The 23,889-nt window shown below is 39.2% G+C and overlaps 1 protein-coding gene across 1 annotated transcript in view; it reads left to right on the top strand.

Moving 5' to 3' along the window:
- The window catches only part of PPA2 (inorganic pyrophosphatase 2), a 37,030-nt gene extending 14,274 nt beyond the window's left edge, over positions 1-22,756 (top strand). The window contains exons 5-12 of the mRNA XM_067297580.1: positions 820-939; positions 3,339-3,425; positions 4,689-4,815; positions 12,168-12,295; positions 14,052-14,137; positions 15,655-15,724; positions 21,478-21,517; positions 22,564-22,756. Coding sequence (XP_067153681.1) covers positions 820-939; positions 3,339-3,425; positions 4,689-4,815; positions 12,168-12,295; positions 14,052-14,137; positions 15,655-15,724; positions 21,478-21,517; positions 22,564-22,592 — 687 coding nt within the window. The 3' untranslated portion in view covers positions 22,593-22,756. The remainder of the gene's footprint in view (positions 1-819; positions 940-3,338; positions 3,426-4,688; positions 4,816-12,167; positions 12,296-14,051; positions 14,138-15,654; positions 15,725-21,477; positions 21,518-22,563) is intronic.
- The last annotated feature ends 1,133 nt before the right edge of the window (positions 22,757-23,889 follow it).

Below are 23,889 nucleotides of genomic sequence, written 5' to 3'. Positions count from 1 at the left end.
CATGCTCATAGCCTGTAACAAATATGAGGTCATTCAAATGAGCGTTTCTGAGTAAGAGCCTAATTAACATGAATTGTGCTGTGTCTTGGAGTGGCAAAAGAACAGTTACAGTGAGTTAGCTAATGTGTGGTAGGTAACCGATACGATGATGGGTTTGTATTTAAGGTTTTAGTGGTGGATGATGTCCATGATAAACTGTTCTTCAATAATTGATTTAGTCCTTATGTGAATGCTCCTTTGGGAGTAGAAATGCCTTCTCCTGATGCGAGCTTAACTTGTTCCAAACTTGCATGAATTTGGTGTTCGGTGACTATGCACAACTAGGCCTTACTAACAGGATTTGTATGCTGAGAGGTGATGTAGAGAAAGAGTGTGTGCAGTGGGAAAGGAATGAATGGGGAGCGAGAAGAAGATGAAACACTTCCCCAATTGCTGTCAAAGCCCCTGTTTGAAGAAGTCATGCTACCATTTATATCTCTGTTGAACTTGTCTCATAAAGTGCAAGAGCTTCTAACTTAAGTTCCCTTCAGTATTTATGTTTGACCATGACAGTCTCCTTATAAATTTATGACTTCCTTTTCTAGATTCTTTTTTTTTTCTTTTCTTGCATACTTCACAACATTATTTAAAACCTTAATAAGTTGCTATTTGAACGTGACCCTTGAGATTTACAGTGAGGCCATCACACTTTTAATACTCCTCAAACCACAAACACATGCTCCCAGATGGAGCTTTCTAACTGGTTGGGTACAGAATGAATTGCTTTCCATTTTACAGTTCTCTCTTTTTCTCTCTCTCCGTCTTTCACGATCTGCTTAGATTGCCACTGAGGAGCCGTTGAATCCCATTAAACAAGATATAAAGAAAGGCAAGCTTCGATATGTGGCAAATATCTTTCCTCACAAGGGTTATATATGGAATTATGGTGCCCTCCCTCAGGTAACATTTTTGTTATAATGGTGAAACTTTTCTGTCTTCTGAGTAAATTGCCTTGTAAATCTTGAGTACTGCCTGAATGCAAATCAGTTGGAATAAGGATGTTTCTGTTTGATAGATTTGTAAATTAGGATTTTTTTTAATGTAGAGCTTTATTGTGGCCATAAATTGTGATCAGAATTTGGGTGTGGGTGTAGATAAGCACTCTATTTCAGGAAGGAGTTAAATAATCAAGGAATTTTGAACTTTTACTGTCTGCCTCTCTGTACATTAGTGACAGAATTAAATTGTCGTGGTCTGCCATTCAAGAATACCTTGTCAAGTAGTGCTTTCCTGTTTAAACAAGACATTCTTAAAACAAAACAAAACTCATTTAAGCTCTTCGTTTATTGCAGTGTGAATGTTAATTGGGATTTCTTAATATCAAAAAACAAGAATCCAAGAGCTGTTCTTTTTCAGATTAAACCCTGACTGCCTCAGTTAACTTTGTTGTGAACTATGAGACTTTTCTGATCATAACACATTTAAAACTTTCCATTTGAGCCCTGAAAAAAAACAGCTAACGGTAGAAATTTTGAACATAATGAAAGTTTATAAACTTGGTTATTTCATTTCTGTGAATAACACGTTGGTGTTAAATTAGTATTGAAAAACCTGATGGAGCCAGGAAGGGTAATTTCTTGTCTGTACAGTGATGGATTATTGCATAAGCAATGAAAGCTTACTCCTGAAAATCTGCTAATGTATTTAATCCCTGAAGGGGAGATATCAGGTAGGTGGTGGAGTATGGCAATGAAGTTCATATGCAGTCAGCCATCCCAGTAGACAAAATTTCTAATTAGATAGTTGGGAACCAACAATTCCATTTAATGTTTGGAAATTTGTTTGTACTTTAGTACAAAGCCAAAATTAAACATTGGAATGTTTGCACACATGAAGTGAAGTAGTTTGAACTGATGACACTTTCCCCAGGAGGCAGGTTCAACTCCCCCTGTTACCTTGTAAGTCAGAGGGCTGGAGGTAATTTTCATTGTTCTTTTCTGTAATAACTTTAAAAGATCACTTGGATCATTAAACCTCCAATTGTTGAAGTCTAGACAATACTCCAGATTCTTATTAGCAGCTGTCACAAACTCTGAGCCTGATCCAGTTAAGTGTCTCCATTATCACAGAAGGATTTGTCATCAAGATCAGCAGTTGCCAGAAGTTTAGCCATGGTATATGGCTAAAAGATGTATATTTGCTGCAGATTTTACTGAAGCTGCTATTTTATGCTGTGGAACAGAGAAGAAAAAAAGACAATAGGACTGTCATTATTTCAGGAGTTGCTGCAATATTGTCTGGAGAACACTGCATTCCTAGCTAACCATCCATCTGTCCTTACGAAAGCTACTGGCTGAGGGATCTGCTTTAATAGGAGGATCACTAGTGTTCTAGTGCTCATATACCAGTATTTATCTAAAATGTGACCTAAAATAAAAAGTGCTTTGGAAAAATATTGAAAAATAAGTTTTAAGTTTAAATTCTCTTTTGATTCACTTAAGCAATTATTGATAATGATGCTGCTACATAAATACCTTAGCTCTTGCTTTTTACAGTTTCGCTTTTTAGTGTTAGTCCAGTTTTCAAGAATGAGATTTATGTGGAGGCTTGGCTGTGGACAATAGGAACTAACAGTAAAGCTCCTCGGAAGAAAACTTTCTAACACATTTTCAGCGAAACTTCATTGGTCTCAAAATTCTCATCAGAGTAACTTCTCAACTCTGGGATGGAGTTTTTCATCCCAAGCCAGTAAGAGACAAAACAAATACTGGCCTGGTAATGATTAATTGCTAAAACAGAGCTCAAAGCAGGGATTTGAACCTATATCCCAGGAAAGCTTCTTCGATCTTGAGCTGCTGGCTGTTCTTGGGTATGTGTGCATCATTGTATTCAAAAATATTTCATAGCTAAATTTCAAAACTTCAAAGAGGTAGTTGGGTGCCAATAATTGCATACCTAGAAGCTTGGTCAGCTCAAAGCCTAGATGGTTTTGAAAGCAACTTATGTTAGCGCAGGTATACCCAAATAATATACTAAGTATGTGATTGTAGGGTATCCTAGCTTAATCCTGCAAGCAGTAGTAACCGGAATAATACATGTTCAGGGTCCTCTGACACCTTGGTCACTGCAAATTGATAAAGCCTGTATGTTGTATCCTTGATGCAGCTGAGATTTTTGTTACTGTATACCCAGCCTCAGCAGGTCTGCTCCCCCCCCCCTTTTTTTTTTCTCCTTGGAGCAAGACTTCTCAGAAAGCTGAGTTTTTTTACTGGTGTTTTCATTAATTTTGATAGTTTAGTAGTTAAAGGAATTGCAATTGTAGAACAGTTGGTAACTTATATTTCTCTTTCCTTTAACAGACCTGGGAAGATCCAAGCCACACAGATAAGATTACAGGATGTTGTGGGGATAATGATCCTGTTGATGTTTGTGAAATAGGTTCAAAGGTTTGTTGTCTTTATTAAAATTAATTTATCAAGATTATTTTAATAATTTGGTAACTGCTTTTGGAAGAGAAAGGCAGATAGGAAACAGAAGACAGGATGACAAAAGCAGTAATAGAAGATCTGGGGAGGGAATAGATATGAAAATGTGGAATTTTAAAGAGAAGAAAAAAGCAGGATTTGATAAAGTCTGGGTACTGGATAAAGGGGAAGGTAAGAGAACATTACCCCAAAGTTCTGTAGCTGGACAGTGAGTTTTGGATGAGGAAGGAGAGGGCTGTGATTTGGGGAAAGAAAAAAGACTTTTCTTTTTTCCCCTGTTAGCAGCACTAGAGTTAAAAGTAGGTTTCTGAAAGATAAGGTAATATGACAGCGTGATGCATATAAGATTACAATGGCAGACCTACAAAGGAGGTAGGTTTGAGAGTTTTCTCATAGGTGCAAATGGAAATAGATTCTTTTCCCTAGAGGAAGGGACAGGAACCCATTGCAGAATTATGGGACATGGAGTGAGTGGATGAAAAAGAGATACTGCAAACACGATTTTGAGTAATAGAAATAGGGGAGGGGTTGAGCTCGCTGAAAGAATAAAACCCTACAGACATAGAGGTGGTAAAGAATGGAGCAGACCTCCACAGTATCAGAGATGGGATTATGAAATGGCTGAGTTTGTAGGAAGTATCTCTGGGGCTATTTTAGGTAAGCAAAGGTGGCTTCATTTGGGGAAAGGAACCTATGCCTTGAATTTTCAGAGATCCAGAAGCCATTAGAAGAGGAGTATCATCTGGTAGGGACAAGGTTTCCAGGAAAACATGGAGAAGAGGTGCAGTAATATTTTTGGGGAAGGGTGGGCGTGCATATGTGTTGGGGTATAGAGGAAGGAACAGCAAGAGAAAGATGAAGACGAAGAGTTGAGAGAATCAGAAGGTGGTAGGAAGAAGGAATTAGAAAATGAGTAAGAGATACCTTTGACTTGCAGATTGGGGTGAAGATAAAGGTGTGGGGGAACTAGAGTAAAAGAGAAGAAAAGGTTTTTCTAGCATGTGTTTTCTCCTTGAATAAATGCTGACCAGAGAATTGAGAGTTGATGAGAGTGCTGGCAGAAGAAAGGCAAGCAACACTGAATGATGTGTATTGGGTTTACAGATCTGTTTTGCAGTTCTGCTAACTGCTGGTCAAAAAGGTAATAAAACCATTTTGTCTCTAAGGTAAAAGAGAAATTCCATGTGGCCTTTTCCCAGTCTGTGAGGTTATGCTCTGTTTCAGATTCGTTCGTCTGGTGAGATTGTTCAGGTGAAGGTCTTGGGAGTTTTAGCTCTTATTGATGAAGGAGAGACGGATTGGAAAATAATTGCTATCAGTGTGGATGACCCAGAAGCCCAGAAAATCCATGGCAAGTATCTTTACCTTTCCTAATACAAGTTATGTCAGCAACCTGCACAACAGAATGGTGTCTTACTTTGGAACACGCAGGACAAGAAGAGGCAGACAGCAAGAGACAAGGCTTTTCTCTTTTTACTTGTATGAACTCAGGTGTCTTTATCAAGGAGGGCATATGTGTTTTTACATTAAGCTTTTGGAAAGGTTCCTTGGAATTTCAAGAGGGCCTGTCATGCAGAAAGTGTTTTGACTTTTGAAACACAGCCGTCTTAGAAAGTGACTGCTGGCAGTTGCAAGTTTTGTGAGAGTGCGTATTTATCCACTCAGGTGATGTAGCACACTGCTCATTTTCCATGTTGAAGATTCCTTTTATTTTTGTAGCATCATCTTGTATTCTGAAATGGGTTGAACATTTCCAGTGTTTTGCCACTTTTAGCTGGGTTACTTCCAGGTATTGTTGCCTAATATGAATGTTTGGGTTTCATTTTTTAACTTGCAAATTTGCAAAGCAAACTGCTAATGCAGATGACCCTAATACCAGCCTAGCTGATTGCTAGCTGTGCAGTGTGAAATATCCTTGCAGAGTCGTCCTCATGACCACGCTTCTTGTATGCAAATGGAATTGAGTACTTCTGTGCTTCTGTACTACTGTCTGTGTGCAGCAGTGCGAATGCAGTGTGAAGTATCATATTCTGCTTGCAGACTGTCCTTTCAGAAGAAGATTCAGATGTGTTAAGCCTGGAGAGAATAAGTTTTTTACAGCACAGGAAAAGTGCAGCTCTTCTCTCAGTAAACAGCTTCACTTTCTCAAAGATAACTTCACTGAGAATCATGGGAATTAAGTGGGGAAATTTGTCTAAAACTTAATGATTGTTATGAGACCAAAATCTTCTATAGCCTCAGGTTTGTAAGATCAGGGCCCATTCTTTGTTGGCAGGGAGCACTCATTTTAATAGCTTTTCTGTAAGAATAGGATTATCGGTAATTTTTGAGGAATTATGTTTCTCAGCCATTGAGGCTTTTTCCTAGTTTCTGAATGTATAGTAAGTATGTCACTGGACTGGCCCTCCCATTCTCAGTTTTCTTGCAGGTTGCTCTGAAATGGAGAATACTTGACTTGTGGGGGAAGAAGGGGAGAAGAAGAAATGAGCAAAAGGAAACTCTTGGGGTGATGCTGATTAAAATCACTGGGCAGATGAAATTGCTGCTTAGTGTTTGACACTTTAACTACTTTGGCAGTTAGAGATTAAGAAGTTCAGCTTAAGAAAATAGTAAGTAATAGTTTGCTCTTAATGCTAGTATCAATTTAAACCTCTCCATGATGTACAGTGGGTTGTGCTATAAGTATAATTGTTAAAAGACAAGTAATTAGCACTTTGTTTCTAGACAGTGTTCTGTTCTGTTTACCTCTTACCTTTTTTCCTTAATAATTAGAGAGACTTTCATCAGAAAACTGTGTGAGAGTTTAAAAAGGAGTCCAGTTAAGTAGGGGCAAAACTGGGATATCTTTATGCCACTGAGTTAAGTAGCTCCATTTGAAAGCTTTCTGTTTTTCTCAAGTAATGTTTTTTTGGTTGTCAGTGACTGATATGTGTCAGCTATGACAGAGCTTTCATTGTTTGGGAATGGAGTAAGAGTTTTAAAGTCTTTTAAGAAACAAATACAAACTCTTGCCTGTAGTTGATATCTTTGTGCATCCTTTCTCATCAGAGAATAGCTGCAGAACTTGAAGAGAGCTGTCCTCCTGAGATTCAGAGAAGTGGAGAAATATCTCTCTGATTTAGTGTGATTTCCCTTTGGGGTTAGAGTTGCAGTTCAGGATTTAAAAATAAATAAATAAATAAATAAGTGTCCCCCATCTGCTTTCACAAAACATGACTGTAGCCTGCAGTGTTTAACAGCAATCCTTCTTCATTCCGAAAACAAACAAATCTGTTGGAATACGCAGTACAATATGTCCTTTTATACTTGTTTTTCCCCCTTCCCAGAGATGTTAATTATTTCAGCATAAAGGGGCAGCAGCTGCAGATAAAACTGATATCTCCCTTAATAACTGAAATGCTGCTGTGTTACAGTAGTGGGCTCCTAGGGAAAGAAGAGGCTAAGTATTGCCTTCTAAGTCTGTCCAGTCATTTTTGTATCATTCATTAAACATTTCCAGTTGGTCTGAGAATCATCACATTTGCTTTCAGCTCAGTGTGTGCACAGCCCCAGCGAACATTCGGAAAAGATAATTCTGAGGCACCAGAGTGGTGATTACTTGAAAAGTTGATCCTGAGCCTGCGCAGTGTGTTAATTCCTCTTGCTGCTTTAAGCAAACCTCAGGTACTCTGTATATTCTCCTTCTGGGATTGTGATCGTTCTCATAAGTGCAGTTGATTTTGTGAGACTTCACAGAACTTAAAACTGAGCAGTCCCAAATTCTGAGCAATTCTCATGGTTTATTCACAGCACTCCACAGTACTGTGTCCTGCAGGCGTTTATTGATAAATACTGGTTTAAATTGGAAACCCTGCCTAAGCTCCTTCTTTTACACAGAAAAATGAAAAACTCTAGTTTATGGTTACAATACTCAGAAAGGATCGGTGATGCTCAGAATCTATTCAAGTGGGAACTGCATCATCAGTAGGAATAGCAGGGGCTAGTGTCTTTTTGGACTGAGTTTTAGAAAGTAATCTGTTTGAAATTATAGCACTTAATACCAGTGGGTGTGGGGACAATCTTTCTCTAAATACAAGCTGTACATCAGACACAGGTGTGCGTATGAGAGGTTCCTTTATACTAAAACTGGCTGCTTTCAGATTTATCTGTTTAAGTAAGATCTGCCTTTGGAGCTACCTGAAAACCACTGAGTTGTCTTTCTGCTCAAGCAGCTGCTAGCCAGATGGCTGTTAGCAGACCACCAAAACAACTTCAGACCAAGCAGGTCTGGGAAAGGGCCTAAAATTTCCTTGCACTCTGAAACACTAAATCTTGGCAGTATAATAGTTCCTGGCCTTTTTTTTTTCAATGCAACATATTGGCCAAGGAAAGAAGCAAATTCTTGGAGTGGAAAAGCTTCCTGTCTGCTTATCTTACAATTTGGACTGAATTTAATAAATTGAAATTCACATATATATCTGATGTAATTTACAAGGGAACGCTGAAAGGATGAACAGTATTTTGGTGTTGTAATTTGGTCTAAACGTATACAGCATCTTTATGTTGGACAAGAATTTTTGTAAGTGACTGGCAATGGAAGCAAGAAGTGTTTGAAGCAACTTATGAAAAATCTGGCTCTCAAAAGATCTTCTTACCTTCCCTAAGCAAATTGGGCAAATCATGTAGGCTGGGCAAAGATGGCATTCCCCAGGTGATTTGCTGGCTTGGGAATTTAGCAGCCATTTTATGCTATTGGTCACTGGAAAGATATCTGGATATATTCAACAAAAGTCAATGACTTCCGCTGGCTTTGTTGCACTACCATTTGATATAGTTAACTGTGCTATATTGTCATGCTTTTTTCCCCATATGCCACTCAAGATTGGCTTTTTGAGTTATGTCGTCATACCCTAAATGGCAAAAATAAAGCATATTGCACACTTTGTACCATATATTGTTATATACCCTTGCATGTGAGTGTATTTATATGCAGAGCAGCAGCAGAGGCCCTGAAAACCTTTGTTGTGGATTTGTGTAAGCCTTCAATATAAAGAAATTAATTATCTGTACTGGGGCTCCACTCCTACCCACTCACACCATGCTGCACAAAATACACCAAATGCCTTTATATGGAATGTAGCTGCTGCTTCCTGTAAATGTTTATAGGATGTTATTAAAAACATATGTCCTCTCTTCCCACAGACCTTGTTTAGAAAGCTTGCTGCAAGCATGTTGTTTTAGCTTTGCTTGCAAGAAGCAGCATCTGTTGTACTAAAAATGGTAGTTCTGTACAAATGTTTTTGTCGCTCCCTTTTGTAAGGCCTGATAGAATTGAGAGCTGCGTTTGCATTGGCTCACTCCCTTGACGGAGAGCTAGCAGCAGTTGTTTGTGCCAGCCTCTAGAGATTTTCCTTATTGAGACTAAGCTGCAACCCATAATGTGATAGCCAACTCTTCTTACTTAACCCTTGGTGCATAACTTTGGTGCCTAGAAAACTTGGATCTCTAGTTGCTTGTAGGCAACGTAGAGAAGTTACCACCTAGAGCCCAGTGGGTGCATGTTGACACTGTGTTACCTACAGGAGCCTGACCTTTCTGTTCCCTGCCCTGTGTGCAGGGACTGCTTGCGGAGACGGAATCACATTAGACCAGGTATATGCTTGCGACTTCCATACGTGCTTAGTCCCCTTTGACGCTGGTATGAGTACGTAGCTCTAAGGGAAGGTAAGCAGTCACAGTCAGGGTCAAAAAGCAGGGTCTGCTGTGGAGAAGACACGTGACTCTTCTTTGTTCATATCCTCCTCGTAATATGAGACTAGCTCCTACAGATATTAGTGCATTAAATCAATGTACTGCTTACTGTTATCTTTGCTTTTACCTTTATTTGCTTCCTCTTCTATTCTCTGAGGATATTTTTCTCTTCCTCCCCCTGATATCCCAAAGCTGTTGTTTGGATTTCAAACAAAGTGGAGGACAGGCTGTCTTTCAAGCTTTTCTATGATGCCTTTTAATAAACTGAAGAAGTAGCTGTTGAGTGATGTGAAAGCTGCTATTTTTCTTATATTTTTGTGCTGTGTGCTGAGTCCACAGCAACAGGATTGATTTTTGTTGTTGTTGTTACACTTTTTCCTGCTACTTGACCCACAACTCCCATTGTAATACAAGTTTCTTTTTTTAATCAACAGTGTAAGCTTCATTTGGTGCCCTGTAACTCTCCTTCATAATAAAGAATAGTGAAGTGAAGCACGGGGGAGAAGGAAAATAATTTGCAAAGAACCAGTGAAAAATAAGCAACCACTCTACCCCTTCTCCAGTCCTCAGAACCAGAATATACAGCAGACAGTGCTTTGGGGCCTTATTGGCCTAGTGCCTTAGCCTGGTTCTGTGTAGTCAGTTTACATAGGCCAGGTGTTTTCCAGGAGCGAGAATATGAGATTGACAGAAATGATTTTGTTTATGAAGGTGGTCTTTCCTATTTTAAGGAGGTAATGAGAGCCTGCCAAAGCCTATTCTAGCATTTGGGTCTTTAAAAGAAACATATATAAGGAATGCCAGATGGGGAGGGGCTCAAATGTCTATCAGTGAAGACCTCCTGATGAACAGTTTTTAGGGAAATGGGAGACATATATCCAAGGAAGAGGAATGGAGAAGAAACTTTAGGTGAGAGGTTTGCTGGAACAGGAACCAGAAAAGGAACAGCAGTCTGAAAAAGTCTGCTTGAATTTGAGCACTGTCTGGAGATGGAGACCTGGAGTTCATCCACCATTGGGAGCCAAGGAAATTGCTGCAGCCTGGTTTGCTTTATAGACCTGAAGAGATTTGCCATAATGTCTCTTCAAGAAGTGATAGGAGTTGCAAGTTTGATCCCCACAACAGGAGATCACACGGGCTCAGGATGGGAGAAGGGATGCTCCCTTGCTTGGAGAGAGCAGGATGATGCACTGGAGTCCTGAAACCAATTTTAATATTAGTCATAGTTTTATACTGCTCAAATAAAGCATCCTGCCTCCAACCAAGACCCCACCCTTTTCTAAATCATTCATTCTTGGTCAGTCTCACACACTCACCCACCCACCCATCCACCCACCGCTATGAAAGGTTTCTTGTCCTTTTACACTTACATTCCAGGAAGAAGACCTGCATCCAGCCCAGCCTTACATGCCCTTGCTGCTTTTTCCTGGGGATTCTGCCAGTGAAACTCCCTAATTTTCTACAGGCAGATGGCCAGCAGCCAAGTTCAAAATGTGTTTTACTCTGAGTCCATAAACATGTAGGCCTATTAAGTGCATGCAGAAGCAAAAATTTACATAGAGCTCTTCAGGGTTTTATATTTTATTCTTTGGGTAATGTATGATTCAGTGGAATTTGGGAGTGGCACTTATCAGATGCCTATGAACACTTAGCATATCATCTTGTATAGGTTTAGTCTTAGGGTTCAGTCCACATGTTAACTCTCAGTGGTCTGTAGAGAATTGAATGGTCTGTAGTTTCTCTTGTTTTTGTTTTCTCTGTTTCTCTTTGGAAATTTGTGAATGTCTTTTCAGGTTCATAGACTAGACTTTAGAAAGATACTCTAGTCACTTAAAGCTGGAAAGGAGTGACTAGGAGTTAATCCCATAGACTAAGCACCTTTGGGTAGACAGAAGAGTGTCCATCAGCAGTCATTGCCAGCTGGGAGACGTCAGTGACTGAGACCCATCTACAGGAGAGGAGAAGGGAGTAGCCAGACGGGGTGGACAGAGTGAGAGACAGGATGAGATGCCAGGGAAGTGGGAAGGGAGAAACGAGCAAATGACTTGCAAGACACTGGAGAAAAGAGTAACAGTACAGAAGGTGGCCTGGGCAGAGTGAGGTTATGAAATAGCAGGAAGACTGCATATAGAGGGGACACAGAGATTAAAAAAAAAAAAAAAGTCAGCTCCTATTTCTGTCAGGAGGGGCTGTAGGAGACAGCTGGAAAGAGAAGGGTGTGACTATTGTAGAGCAGAACCTTCCTGTTCTTAATCTCTCAGCACCCGCTGGGGCGATGTTCATCTCTGTCTCCAAAGGGTGCCCTGCAAATGGCCTGCGTTCCTCCTTGGGTCCTGTCCCACTTTGCACAGCAGGACTGCAGAGGCAAGGGTAGAACTGGCTTATCACTGCAAGTATGCAGATAACACAGGGTAAGCAGCAGAGTTAGTGTTCAGTGTGCCTGGTACATGCCTGTCTCTATCTCATGGGTTGAATTTGGAAGTAAGAAGAGTAAAGATATGCCTTTAATACAACTTTGAGAAGTCAAGCCCATACTTTGTTTTGAGATGGTGGTTTAAAATCCACATGCTGAAATTGTTTTTACTAGCTATTATTTCATTATGAAAAAATTCCTGTAGTGCCTACAGTTGTTGGAAAATAAATCTTGTGGAATAATCTAAGTATTGCAAGAGGTACATGCTGAAATGAAAGCCTATAAATATGGAATTTTCTTCCTTTCTTTTCATAAGTATGGTCTTTTTATTCATTGTCCCTTTGGGTCTTAATTAATGAAGACCAGGAGGCAACTGTTTTACCTGTTTAGTGTGGTGTTGAAATCATAAAGCATCAACTATGGCAGCTGATGCAATAAAGAGAAGTTCCCTGATGACTTTGAAAGTATTCAGTGAAATCAACTTATATTACCAAATCTGCAAGTAAAAATTACCCCCCTCTTTTTTTTTTTTTTTTTTTTTTTTTTTTTAATATCAACAGATATTGATGATGTCAGGAAGCACAAACCAGGTTACCTTGAGGCTACGGTTGACTGGTTCCGATCATATAAGGTCCCAGATGGTAAACCAGAAAATCAGTTTGCTTTTAATGGAGAATTCAAAGACAAGGTGAAGATGATACAAAATTAAAGATGTATCTTGCTGTCATATGGCCTCCTTGATACATTCTAGGATTTGGGGGATTTCTTGCAAAGGAGGAGGAACTTTAACATAAAAATTTTTTATATGAGGGATCTTTGAATACAGTATATGCAGACAGTAATAAATAATTTTTGGTATCTTTCATTTTATTCAAGGGAAATATATGTTATTAAAGAAAGTCAGTAAAAACATTTGGTCCCAATCCTGAAGAGACTATGTTTGCAGTGCTTGTTACTATATTTTCATTCTCTCTGTGAGAGGAGCAAGCAGACTGTCTTTTTTTTCCCCAGTCTTGATTGATAAATTTTTGTGACATTTTTCAAGGCTGTGCAGTTTAAGAAAGACAATAGGTTGCAGATTTTTCCATATTTGGTATTTGCTCAAGGTATACTTTTTCCTGGTAATTTTATACAAGAACATTTGAGCTGTTTTTGGCTTGAAGGCTGAAAAAATATTTTTCCCTTTTTTAGAAAAAATGAATGACTTTTTAAACATCCTGCAGCAAAAATGGCCAGTGTTTGAAAAGAGAGTGGGCCTGGGAGTAGACTTTGCTGAGGAAAATGCCTGGACTTTTCCAGAGGAAATTGAGTTTGATTTGAGTAAAAAATACTTTGCAAATCATATATTGTGCACTCTGTACACTTTTTTTGGCAGAGAATCATAAGTTCCTAATGAATGATGTCCATGTGTCAGCTAGTCCAGCCTTGTAGTGTGCTTTTCAGAGTTGTAAAATGCTTTCTAACCAGCACAGACAATTTGACATTTTTTGCGTGGTTAAAGAGATGCTCCAGCTCCCCTCAGCACTAAAACTGTCTTTTAAATCAATCAAACATAGGGTTTTAAGGCTGGATAGCCTGATGTTCTGTTCCCTGTTCTCCCAGTCACTGCTCTTCCTGATTTTCCTGCTCTGTAATTCCAGCATAGCAACAGTTTAACAGGGATGTAGTCAAATTCTCGGAGTTGAGGCTTGAGACTCTAAAGACCCTGCCACAGCCAGTTTGGAGCATTTGGATACTTCTCAAGCATTTCTGGAGACCCAGGATGTGGTGAGGCGGCCGTGCTGCGTTCCAGCAGCTCTGGTGAAGTTCACAGTGTTCTGGTGGCGTTTCGCCAAGTCGCTCCTTGTTAGGAAATGTGAATGTTCTGTTGGCAGCTTTTTGCAAGCCAATCTAGATAACATCATCTGGACACTGAGGATTTTTCTTCAGCTCCCCACCCCCCATATTATTTTTGTTTTTAAACAACAAAAAAAACTTAAGCAGCTGACGTTACATTGTTGCAAATGCTTATGTGATTGAGCAATTAATGAGGTAAACACGCATTTTGGCATGGGAGGCAAAACCTTAACTCTGACCCTGATGTGCACATACAACAGAGGAGTTGTAGGCTCATACACTTTGTCCTGTTTAGGACCTGGTACAGTTTTCTATAGATGTAGATGTCTGTTTAGTATCTAGTGCTGATTTCATTTTTTCATGCAGCCTTCCAGTTCTCTGGCTGCGGACTGAGGGAAAGTCCTGAATGTGTTGCCAGTGTATTTGACAGATAGTGAAGTTTGTTTCTTTTCGTAAAAAGGGTGTTATTTTAAGGGGCCTCCTTTGAGGCCTCATTAAATTTCTGTAAAATATAACATGTGAAACTGTGTTTTAATAAACTAGTTCTGTGGCTTTTTTTCTGTTTAATAGCCTTTTAAATCATAAAACTTTTCCTTCATATAAACTAGGATTTTGCTGTTGAAATTATTAAATCAACCCATGAATACTGGAAAGCTTTGCTCCATAAAAAAGCTGATGGAGGTACTATTAAATGGTAAGTATCCAGTCAAATCTTTTCCTCTTTGTATTGTGCTAGTACTATTGGTATTCAACACATAGCAGCTGTGCATGAACTGCTTAGACTTTCTGCTTTGAGGTGATAGGAATATTCATGTTTTTAAGATCAATAATTAATAATTGACTGTGATAATTGCACCTTGTATAATAATGGTTTATTAGTAAGTGGTTCAAAAATATATTGATTATACAAAAATTATATAGACTACTTCAAGTTTTTAGTGATAGCTCCAGAGGGTGTGTTTGGGATCATTTGGGGGGAATCTCTGTATCCCATGCAAATCCTGATTCATCGTCTTGTCACTATTTATTCCATCCTTTCAGTGCTGTATTACTGTGATATGAATTCCTTTGCTGCTTAAGATTCCATAAATTCTTTACAATTATTCTCCGGAATGCTGAATTACTGTTCGTTACCAACCTTTGGCCTGATCTGAATTGAAATGGACTTTATTAAACTCTCTGAACTGGTTTGTATTGGCAGTTCTGGCAGCAGATACCCTGAAGAGCAGGAAGGTGTGTTTGCCTGGTGCTGTCCAAGGGCTGTAGCTTCACATTAGCTAAATCGGAGGGCAAAGCTCATGTAGTCACTGTCATCTTGTACTTTCTTGGGGAAATGTTACTTTCTCTCTTTTCCTTGGGGCTGACTGAACAAATTCAACAGTTGGACAGGTTAATAATTTTAGTATAACATTACAAAAATGTCGCAGGATAATATTCAAACTTGAGTTTTCATCATTTCAGAAGCACTTTGAGCTACATGTTAATGCAATTTAAAAATAATTAAAATCACAGTCTTGCTTTGAGGGATTGTGTAGAACCTTAAAAACTCATTTTGGTGTAAAAGGGTACAGATTCATAGTCTGCAGGAAGACTGACGCTAAATTTCTCTGCACTTTGTGGAAGCAGTACGGGTATCTGATGCTTTATGTAAGAGCAGAATTTGGATCTGGGTTTTCTTTTTTCTTGTCCATGCTTTTGAGGGTGCAAGCAGGTTACTGCACACCAAGAGTGGCCTGCCTGTCTGTATGCACGTAGAATCTGCCATCCTTTAAAGCACAAGAGACACGGGGGATGTTTGTGCCTTCTGTGTTAGCCAGCGAGGTAACTCCCTCAAGGAATGCCTGTTTCTCTCTGTTGACCTTTGGGTAGATTTAGATTCTTAGCTGTGGTTCTTTGCATTGTATCCAAGTTAGCTGCCAGAAGCAGAGTGTGTGAGTACTGCTTACATTAATGAAGAACATTGTCATAAAAATGACACACACACACACACCCCCAAACCCAATCCCAATCTCACAGAAACAAAGAACATCCCCCTAACTCCCCTCCAACATTGCTGGTTACTTTGGTTACTTTGTTTTTGACTTCTTCATTTCTGGACAGATAGGCACTTCTGAGCTCTTTGTGTGGAGGTGTTTGTTTTTTTTCCCCATGGATACTTAATCATCTGTCTCTTTTCTAATAGTTGATAAACATTAATTAATTTTTTCTCAGCACAAATGTTCTGGTGGGTGGTAGCCCGTTTTGCTGCAGTGAAGAGGATGCCCGATCAATTGTGCAGTCGGTAAGGGCAATATTTACTTTTATTTATTTATTTATTTATTTATTATTGATTAATAAGAAGAAAAGATTCAGAGCTCCAAAATAGAAATAAAGTAGCTAAACTGAAATGGTCCTTACTTTATGCCTTAAATTTCCTTTTAATTAAAAGGAAGAGCACAAAGGTTGTGGGGGAAAGGTAAGCATTATAATATAAACCTTTCATTGCAGTGGTCCAATTGTATTTTCTGTCAGGTTCATTACTATTCTGCTGGGGGGGGTTGGGTTTTTTTGTTGTTATTTTTTTTTCCCCTCTGTAGTGCTGTTTCTTCTGATCCTGAATAGCAAGATGGACTGCTATTTGTATCTAGCCTGCTGTCTTCTCTGTCTCCCCTGTTGCCATGAGTTACCACCCAGTGTTAGAACTCATTGACTAGCTGACTGTAGTCCCTAATCACTAAAAGCATCCTTTGTTTGTCTACTTGCATAATTAAATGCATTGCTGTAAAAGAGGGGGCTGCTTTCTTGAATGTTTCTTAAAGAATGCCTGTCATATTCTGCAAATTAACATAAAATTAAAACATGCAGGTTTCCCGTTTAGGCAACAAAGATGTCCTGCAGGTCTGATGCTTTCATGTGCAAATGCTAGTGAAGGAGAATTTCTTCCATTTTAAAATATGCTGGTTTGGATGCCAGAATGTAAGCAAAGTTACGAGAAGTTACCTGAAGAAAAGAACCCCCAAGTACTTACTAATTCTTTTCCCTTTTTTAACATATTCTGTGCTTGTGCCTATGCCCATGACCACAGGAGCATGCCAAGTATTTTGCACTTGTGCATGGCTGCCTGGGTAGCTAACTAACTAGGGCTGTGTGCAGTCACTGTTTTGCCTCAGTAGTCACAGTAATTATGCAAGTGCAGGTCTCAAAGGAGACAATATCCACTGTCTGTGCAGTTAAGATTCCAGCTACCATTTCTAGTAAAAAGGTATTGTGCTGAGTGGTATTTTGTCATAAGCAAATAAGACTTTGTCACTTGCAAAAAAGTTGCTTTAAGACATAAAGAGGTGTCACACTGAACTTTTTTTCTTTTCTGGTGTGTTGCTTTCAGCATTTGGCATTTGTGCTTGTGAATGTGTTTTGATCCATACTGATTAATGGGATTGTAAATTTTATATGAAAAAAATTCATTTTGGTATTCAGATATGTTTTTAGTCATGTCAGTCACAGCTATAAGCAAATATTTACCTCCCCTATACTTTCAAATTTGCAATAACTTTTAATGCATGTTTAAATTCAACTAAAATTTCAAGTTCAAATATATTCTTAGTTTGGACAGTGACGAATCTGCAAAGGAGTATTTCCTTTTGTGTGTTCTGTGCTGCTTGTACTTCGAAGCATATACGTAAATAATTATCTGTTTAAACCAGTGGTATCCATTATTTTGCCTCTTAATTACAAATTACATTTTTTCTGGAGTTTTGGATTTGTAAAACCTTTTTATAAAAATCCGTATTTTGGATCAAACTTAATTAATGTCTTATGAACGCTTGCCTTTTTATCAAATATTATCACTTCCTGCCTTTTTGTACCTCATTATTTTCTTTAAGCGATACTTCTGTTTTTGTGAAGTTGTCATGCCATACTCCTTTCCGTCATTCTGTTTCAGTACATTCTAAATACTTTAATTGTGTCTATGTAGGTGACTGTCTTTTGGTACTTTCCAAACAGGGAAAAGATGCAGTCCTGTTTTGCATACTGTTCTTACTGTATGCAATTTCCAATCTAAAGTAACTTGAAAAAGTAAGATACTCTTGAAATCAAACGGCAGACAATCAAACTCTAAATATAAGCAAATAAGTTGACTTGTACATTTTAAGCGGGTATCTTTTTGTCTAGTGTACTACATTGCCCAGTTTGGTTGTCACGCATTCATCTCTTTCAAGCAGAAGTCAAAATACGTGAATGTTGGCTGAGGAATCTTAATGGCCTTGGTAGTTTTAAATTTAAGCTGCCTGTATCTGTTTTTTTGAAACTAAAAGCACATATTTTTTCTAATTTATGTCCATATATTAATTTCTGGATAGAAGCAGAAGAATGAAAAGCCAGAATGGAGCTTTTTTATAGTGAGGAACATATTTCAGCTACTGCATAATTTCTGAGTTACTTGTGACACTGAGAACTGGTTCGTTACACTCCTGTTTCCTAGGTCAGACTGTAATTATGGAATTTTTGAGTTGGTGATAATTGCCTTTTATTAAATCAGGTATACTGGGTTTTCAAAAAATAAGTAAAAAGAACACTCACTATTGTTGTAAACCAGTTTTTATGGTGAAAGAGGAATGTAACTAAGAACCAAATGGTAAACAAACAAGCAAATCCTTATCAAGTGCTTACCAAATTATGCACAAATCAGAATTTGATACATTTTTGATTGAGTAATTCCATAGGTAGTCCTGCTGATTTCAATAGAACTTACTGTGCTAGAATTTGCCCTTTCATTATTTTACAGATGTGGGAATAAAATGGCTTGTTTGTGTTGGGGGATTTCCACTGCACTGAGTTACTTTCAGGACAGAAGGTGTGTTGTAGTGTCAAATTATTAGTGGCAAATCAGGAATAATTCTACAGCTGGGGAAGTTGCCATGTCCAGTCAATCCCAATGAGATGAGAAGATAGCCTGTGTGTATGAGAGCGTGTACTGAACATTTGAACTACCTAGAATTATGCCAGCCCCCCTGCAGCTACACACTCATTGGAGTTTTAAACTGTAGATGGTGAAAGTTTCTGGTGTTTCCTAGCATCTGAAAACTGTTTCATCTCTTTCTCAGCTCCGACATTAGAACACGCTGAGAACTAAACCCTGGAGGAATGCAGCTTTGTAGCTGAATATGGTAGTGCTAAGATGTACTGTTTGTTTCGGGCTTCTAAGTGTTGCCATCTGCAAAACTGACCAGGACAGCCAAACCTTTATTTAACATTAATCCCAGGAACTGCTTGCTCACCAGCTCTGTGAAGAAGCCGCTGAGGACTTTTTAAATTGGAAAACCTCCAAGGCAATCTATTTATAGTTAGTAGAGCAGTGTTTCTCAGACTTATCACATAATTCTTCCCTTGTAATACTGGAAAGAAAATGAACTAGAAAAGCTTTGCTAGATGAGGCTTCTTTGATAAAAGACAGAAAAATCTCTTTGAGGAAAATAGTTGGCTTTTCCTTTTAATTTAAAAAATATCCACCAAAATCATAACCTGTACATTTACTAATGTGTTTAAAATAATTCACATCTAAGCAGGGAGATCTGTTAACTGCCTTTCTCCCTACAACTTTTTTTATCAGGATATTTCCATTTAGAAGCAGAATTATCTGTTCAGTGGCCAATTGTGAACAAAAGATGCTGTCTGTTTTTTCACCTGTACCCCAAATGAAAGGATTCTGGAGTGAAGAGACTCCTGTTTCAGTGGGATGGGTTTGTTTGACCTGTTCCTGGTGGGAGGATCACAGAATCACAGAATGGTTGAGGTTGGAAGGGACCTCTGGAGATCATCTAGTCCAACCCCCCTGCTCAAGCAGGGTCACCTAGAGCACGTTGCACAGGATTGCATCCAGGTGGGTTTTGAATATCTCCAGAGAAGGAGACTCCACAACCTCTCTGGGCAACCTGTTCCAGTGCTCTGTCACCCTCACAGTGAAAAAGTTTTTCCTCATGTTCAGATGGAAGTGTCTGCGTTTCAGTTTGTGCCCATTGCCTCGCGTCCTGTCGCTGGGCACCACTGAAAAGAGTCTGGTCCCATCCTCTTGACACCCTCCCTTCAGATACTTGTACACATTGATAAGATCTCCTCTCAGCCTTCTCTTCTCCAGGCTGAACAGGCCCAGCTCTCTCAGCCTTTCCTCATAAGAGAGATGCTCCAGTCCCCTAATCATCTTTGTGGCCCTTCGCTGGACTTGCTCCAGTAGTGCCACATCCCTCTTGTACTGGGGAGCCCAGAACTGGACGCAGTACTCCAGATGTGGCCTCACCAGGGCTGAGTAGAGGGGGAGAATCACCTCCCTCGACCTGCTGGCAACACTCTTCCTGATGCACCCCAGCATACCATTGGCCTTCTTGGCCACAAGGGCACATTGCTGCCTCATGGTCAACTTGGTGTCCACCAGCACTCCCAGGTCCTTCTCGGCAGAGCTGCTTTCCAGCAGGTCAACCCCCAACCTGTACTGGTGCATGGTCCTCTGAGTTCTCAACTTAAACTTTCTGAGCAATTATCCCAGCAGCAGCAGGTACCTTTTGTACCTTGTGACCACTGGTTCTCACTGCCTTATGAGATAAGGCTATATTTAAGGCTAGAAAGGCTACGATAACACTGAAAAGAGAGGATGGTTTGGTGATGAGGCCGGGAGAACCTGGGTTATGTTCATCACACTGGGACATACTTTCTTTATGACCACAGACCAGTCATGTAGCCCCTCTGTGCACTTAATTACTGTGGGTAAAGCAGGAAGAATACTATTTTTCCCCTCCCTCCTCACAGACTGTTTTGGGGAGCCAGCCCTGTGCATGCTTGGAGACAGCCGTGCTCACGAGAGAATCCCACCCTGGCACAGCTCAGCTTGAGCTTTGCCTTGTGCTGAGCCCTCCTGCCACAGCTGCTGGGTCAGCCTGGGCTGTCCTCAAAATACTGCAAAGTCTTTATTAATGTCTTTAGGTGCCGTTAGTAATGGCAGAAAGTGTTTTCCACCTATAAATTTAGAAGACAATATTGTTCACAGTTCAGCTTTGTTCTCTTGAAGCTTCAAACTGCTGTAAGCCCTGTCTCTGAGGCTGTTTCTTTGCTGCACGATTCACCTAAGTGATTTGTCCCAGGGTTGTCTGTTTGGGTAAGCCTAGCTTAGGTGGGCCTGTGTCACAGCAAAGGCCAGTGTCCTCCCAGGTTTTGCACTTGATTTGTGCGTATGGGTGGATGTCGCAAGATCCTGTGTGCCGAGATACTATTTCTTTCCTCATCAGTTATGTCAGTTGGAGAACTTGCCTCTTTGCGAGGAACTGAGGGAAGGACAGTGGAAGATTATTGTCACTATTAATGTAACTACACTTGCATCTTCATTGCGCGGCAGGTTGGTTCCAGCTGGTGTTAAAACTGACTTTAATTTCTTCCCTTAGCTTTAAGTAAAAGAACAGGATACGCTGTGTAATACTGCGATAGACTAGTGCTGTATCCAGCTTTGCTGAGAAGTTGACCTGGACCTACAGACCTAAGTTTTAAAACAGAATTTGTCGTTCTCCGCAGAACTGACTCCTCCTCTGTCAAAATATAGTTGTAAAAGGGTATAATTATACATTTATTTTAAAATGTTTGAATCTATGTAGTAGAAATTGTGTGTATATACCCACGTGCATACCTTATAATAAAACATGTACAGTAACGTAACTGGAAAGGCATTCTTACCCGTTGGTATGTAAACAGCAAATCCTGTTATCCTCAAAGACAACGGAGTAGGAAAATCGCCTTTATGTTAGATAAGGTATTAATCTATCACTCACTATTAGTGTTTATGTTTTGTCATTTATGAACAACAAATATTTGTATGGTAGCTTTAAAAAAAAAGTGGAAGGTCTTTAAGGGTAAAATATTGCCCTTCAGGGCCTACAGAAAGTTCTGTTTGTAGTAATATTTCTTGATATTAAAATCAAGAGCAAATCTCTTCAGCAGTAAAATAGCTTTGAGTTTTGATACTACCTGTGAAACTTTAACTAACAACTAACATGCTGTTGGTCTTTTTTTTAGGCACCAGTGCCTGTGAATGGAGACTCTGTTTCCCAAGAAGGTATATTCTTTTTACCCCAAATGTCATATGACTTTTTTTAATCATTTGCTTTAAAAATTGACCTAAAGACAGTCCTGTTAAAAGAAGTACACATGAGAATGATGATAATGGTTATATTTTGGCAGACTGTCATGCCTGTTCCCTATTAAATAGATTGTGGACAGAAATTCAGGGGCTGTTTATGGGAGAAGGTTACTGTTACACGTAGTCTACATAAAAAGATGAGAAGATTAAATATTTTTTTTCTGTCACCTTGATCAGGGAAGGCAAATGCATAACACTTACCCTTTTTAACTGAGAAAGTTTGCTTTGCCTTATTTTTTGTCATTCTTCATAGTAGCTAACCAATCAAATAAACAGCCCCTTTTCCTAAAAGTGACATAACCACACTTACTTTTCAAGTGTAATTTTTAATAACAAAATCCATTTATTTTTATGATGTTGTTTTTCATGTTAACAGAACATGTGTTTTTAGTCAAGAAATAAGATTGCATCCTAGATTTTCATTTTTGTTAGCTACATTTACTTTAAAAAAAGACATTTTTCTACTGGCAAGAACTCTATAGAGAAAATGTATGCACTGTTTGAGATGGAGGGGGTTAGAGAAACACTAAGAGACTGAAAGTCATGAGTCAAGTTCCAAACTGTTTACAAAGTAACATCTGTGTAGTCCGTATCATGGGAAAGCAAGTTGCATTCCATTTGCCTTTATATGGCATGCCAATAAATAGCATTTATTTACTGAAGTATTACATCTCAGACATCTGACAGACAGCTGAACATAATCTGCCTAATCTTTGATGTCTTCCAGGGATGGTCACATCAGTGTTTGTGACTCTTTGCAGGGTAGTTTCAGCCAAGCTGTTAAAATGAGGGGCTTTTATTTTGAGGACATGCTTTTTACGTAGGCTGGGGATAGAGTTCACCCAGAAGTGTTGTGTTAGGAGGGGAGACAGTTGAAAGGGTAGAATGTTGCTTTTGAAATGTTTGTGTTTGGCTAGTTGCATAGAATTAATGCCATTCTTGATGTGTGTTTTTTGTTTTAGATGATGCCTGGCACTTTTTTCCCAAGTGATCGTCAATATGTTCTGAAGCCACATCATCAAATCTTAAATCATCCCTTTTTCTTCTGAGTTTTGAAGACACACAGGCAAATGCACTAATTGCTGGAGTCCTGTTGAGACAACTTTCAAATTGTATGAACTTTCTATCATGTAAATAAACACTGACATAAAGTTATGTTTCCTTTCTCTGACTGTCTTGTGCAGGGTGGAGGAGAGGGGAGGGGAGGGCTTGCTTAGTTGTTTGTTCCTGAACTTCAGAACTCTAGGGTTCCTCTTATCCGCTCATGAAGTGTAGTATCAAAAGAGATAGAGATAAGGTGGCTTCACCGCCTTATTTCTCCAGATTTTGGAGTAATCCAGTCATCAGGTGCATAGGAGGCTGTGTTAATTTGCATCTCAGAGCTTGTCTGTCCACCATGACTAATCTTTTTCAGAGAGACAGTAACCTTTATGTTGTGGGCTTAGCAGCTTACCATGTGCTCAGATATGCGATGTGCACTGTTTCCTGAGGTGTAGTCTTTTTTGTGCCCATGGATCTCTGTGCGTTTCATAGAGTAATGGGTGTAGCATGTTTGCTTTTAAAAAGCAAATGTAACTTCACTCCAAAAAGTAATTCAATTAGGAAGGGCTAATGCCATAACAATTGAAATAAGGATGCACGTGTGCTCTGTGTAGTACATCCTGTTTTGATAACTTCTTTGTTTCATCACACGGGAAGGACTTTCCTTATGGAATGTTTCCATTTTTAGAATTGCGTAAGCCCGAAGGCATCTCATAGTTCCTCATGCAGTGGGACAAAGTTAATAAGATGTATAGAACTGAGCTTTGTGTTTTCCTAGTAAAAATATCTGCCATATTTTCTGCTGCAGGATTGTGTCAGATCTGTCTGTGCTGCCTGGTGTTCTCTTAAAAAATATATATATATAATAATAATAAAAAAAAGCTGTTAAGTAGAAAGAGAGGAAATGATCATACAGAAAGAACTTTACCCAGCCTGTTACTGAGACCAGAGGTGAGCACTGTCTAGTTTGTACAATGACTGAAACAAAGGCTTAATATTGCTAACACTTGATGGAAGTGGGAGATAGAAAACTGAAAAATATGGGCTGTGGGCTTGACATACAGGATTAACTTTTCTTTACAAAGAATGTTATTAATAAGAAAACTTTCACCCTCAGGGTATGTTTCTTTGATTTTTAGGAGCTAATTTTCTGCTTTAGAAAACTTGATCTAGAAAGTTGCTTAGTGTATAAACACCAGCGAGAGGCCTCAGCACCTTTGAGTGGTCTGAGTTCTCCCATCTGCAAG

Source organism: Apteryx mantelli, chromosome 5, assembly GCF_036417845.1.
Source record: "Apteryx mantelli isolate bAptMan1 chromosome 5, bAptMan1.hap1, whole genome shotgun sequence".
In the NCBI taxonomy this organism is placed as follows: Eukaryota; Metazoa; Chordata; class Aves; order Apterygiformes; family Apterygidae; genus Apteryx; species Apteryx mantelli.
The sequence above is the reverse complement of the archived record's forward strand: the minus strand, read 5'-3'. Positions and strand labels throughout refer to the sequence as shown.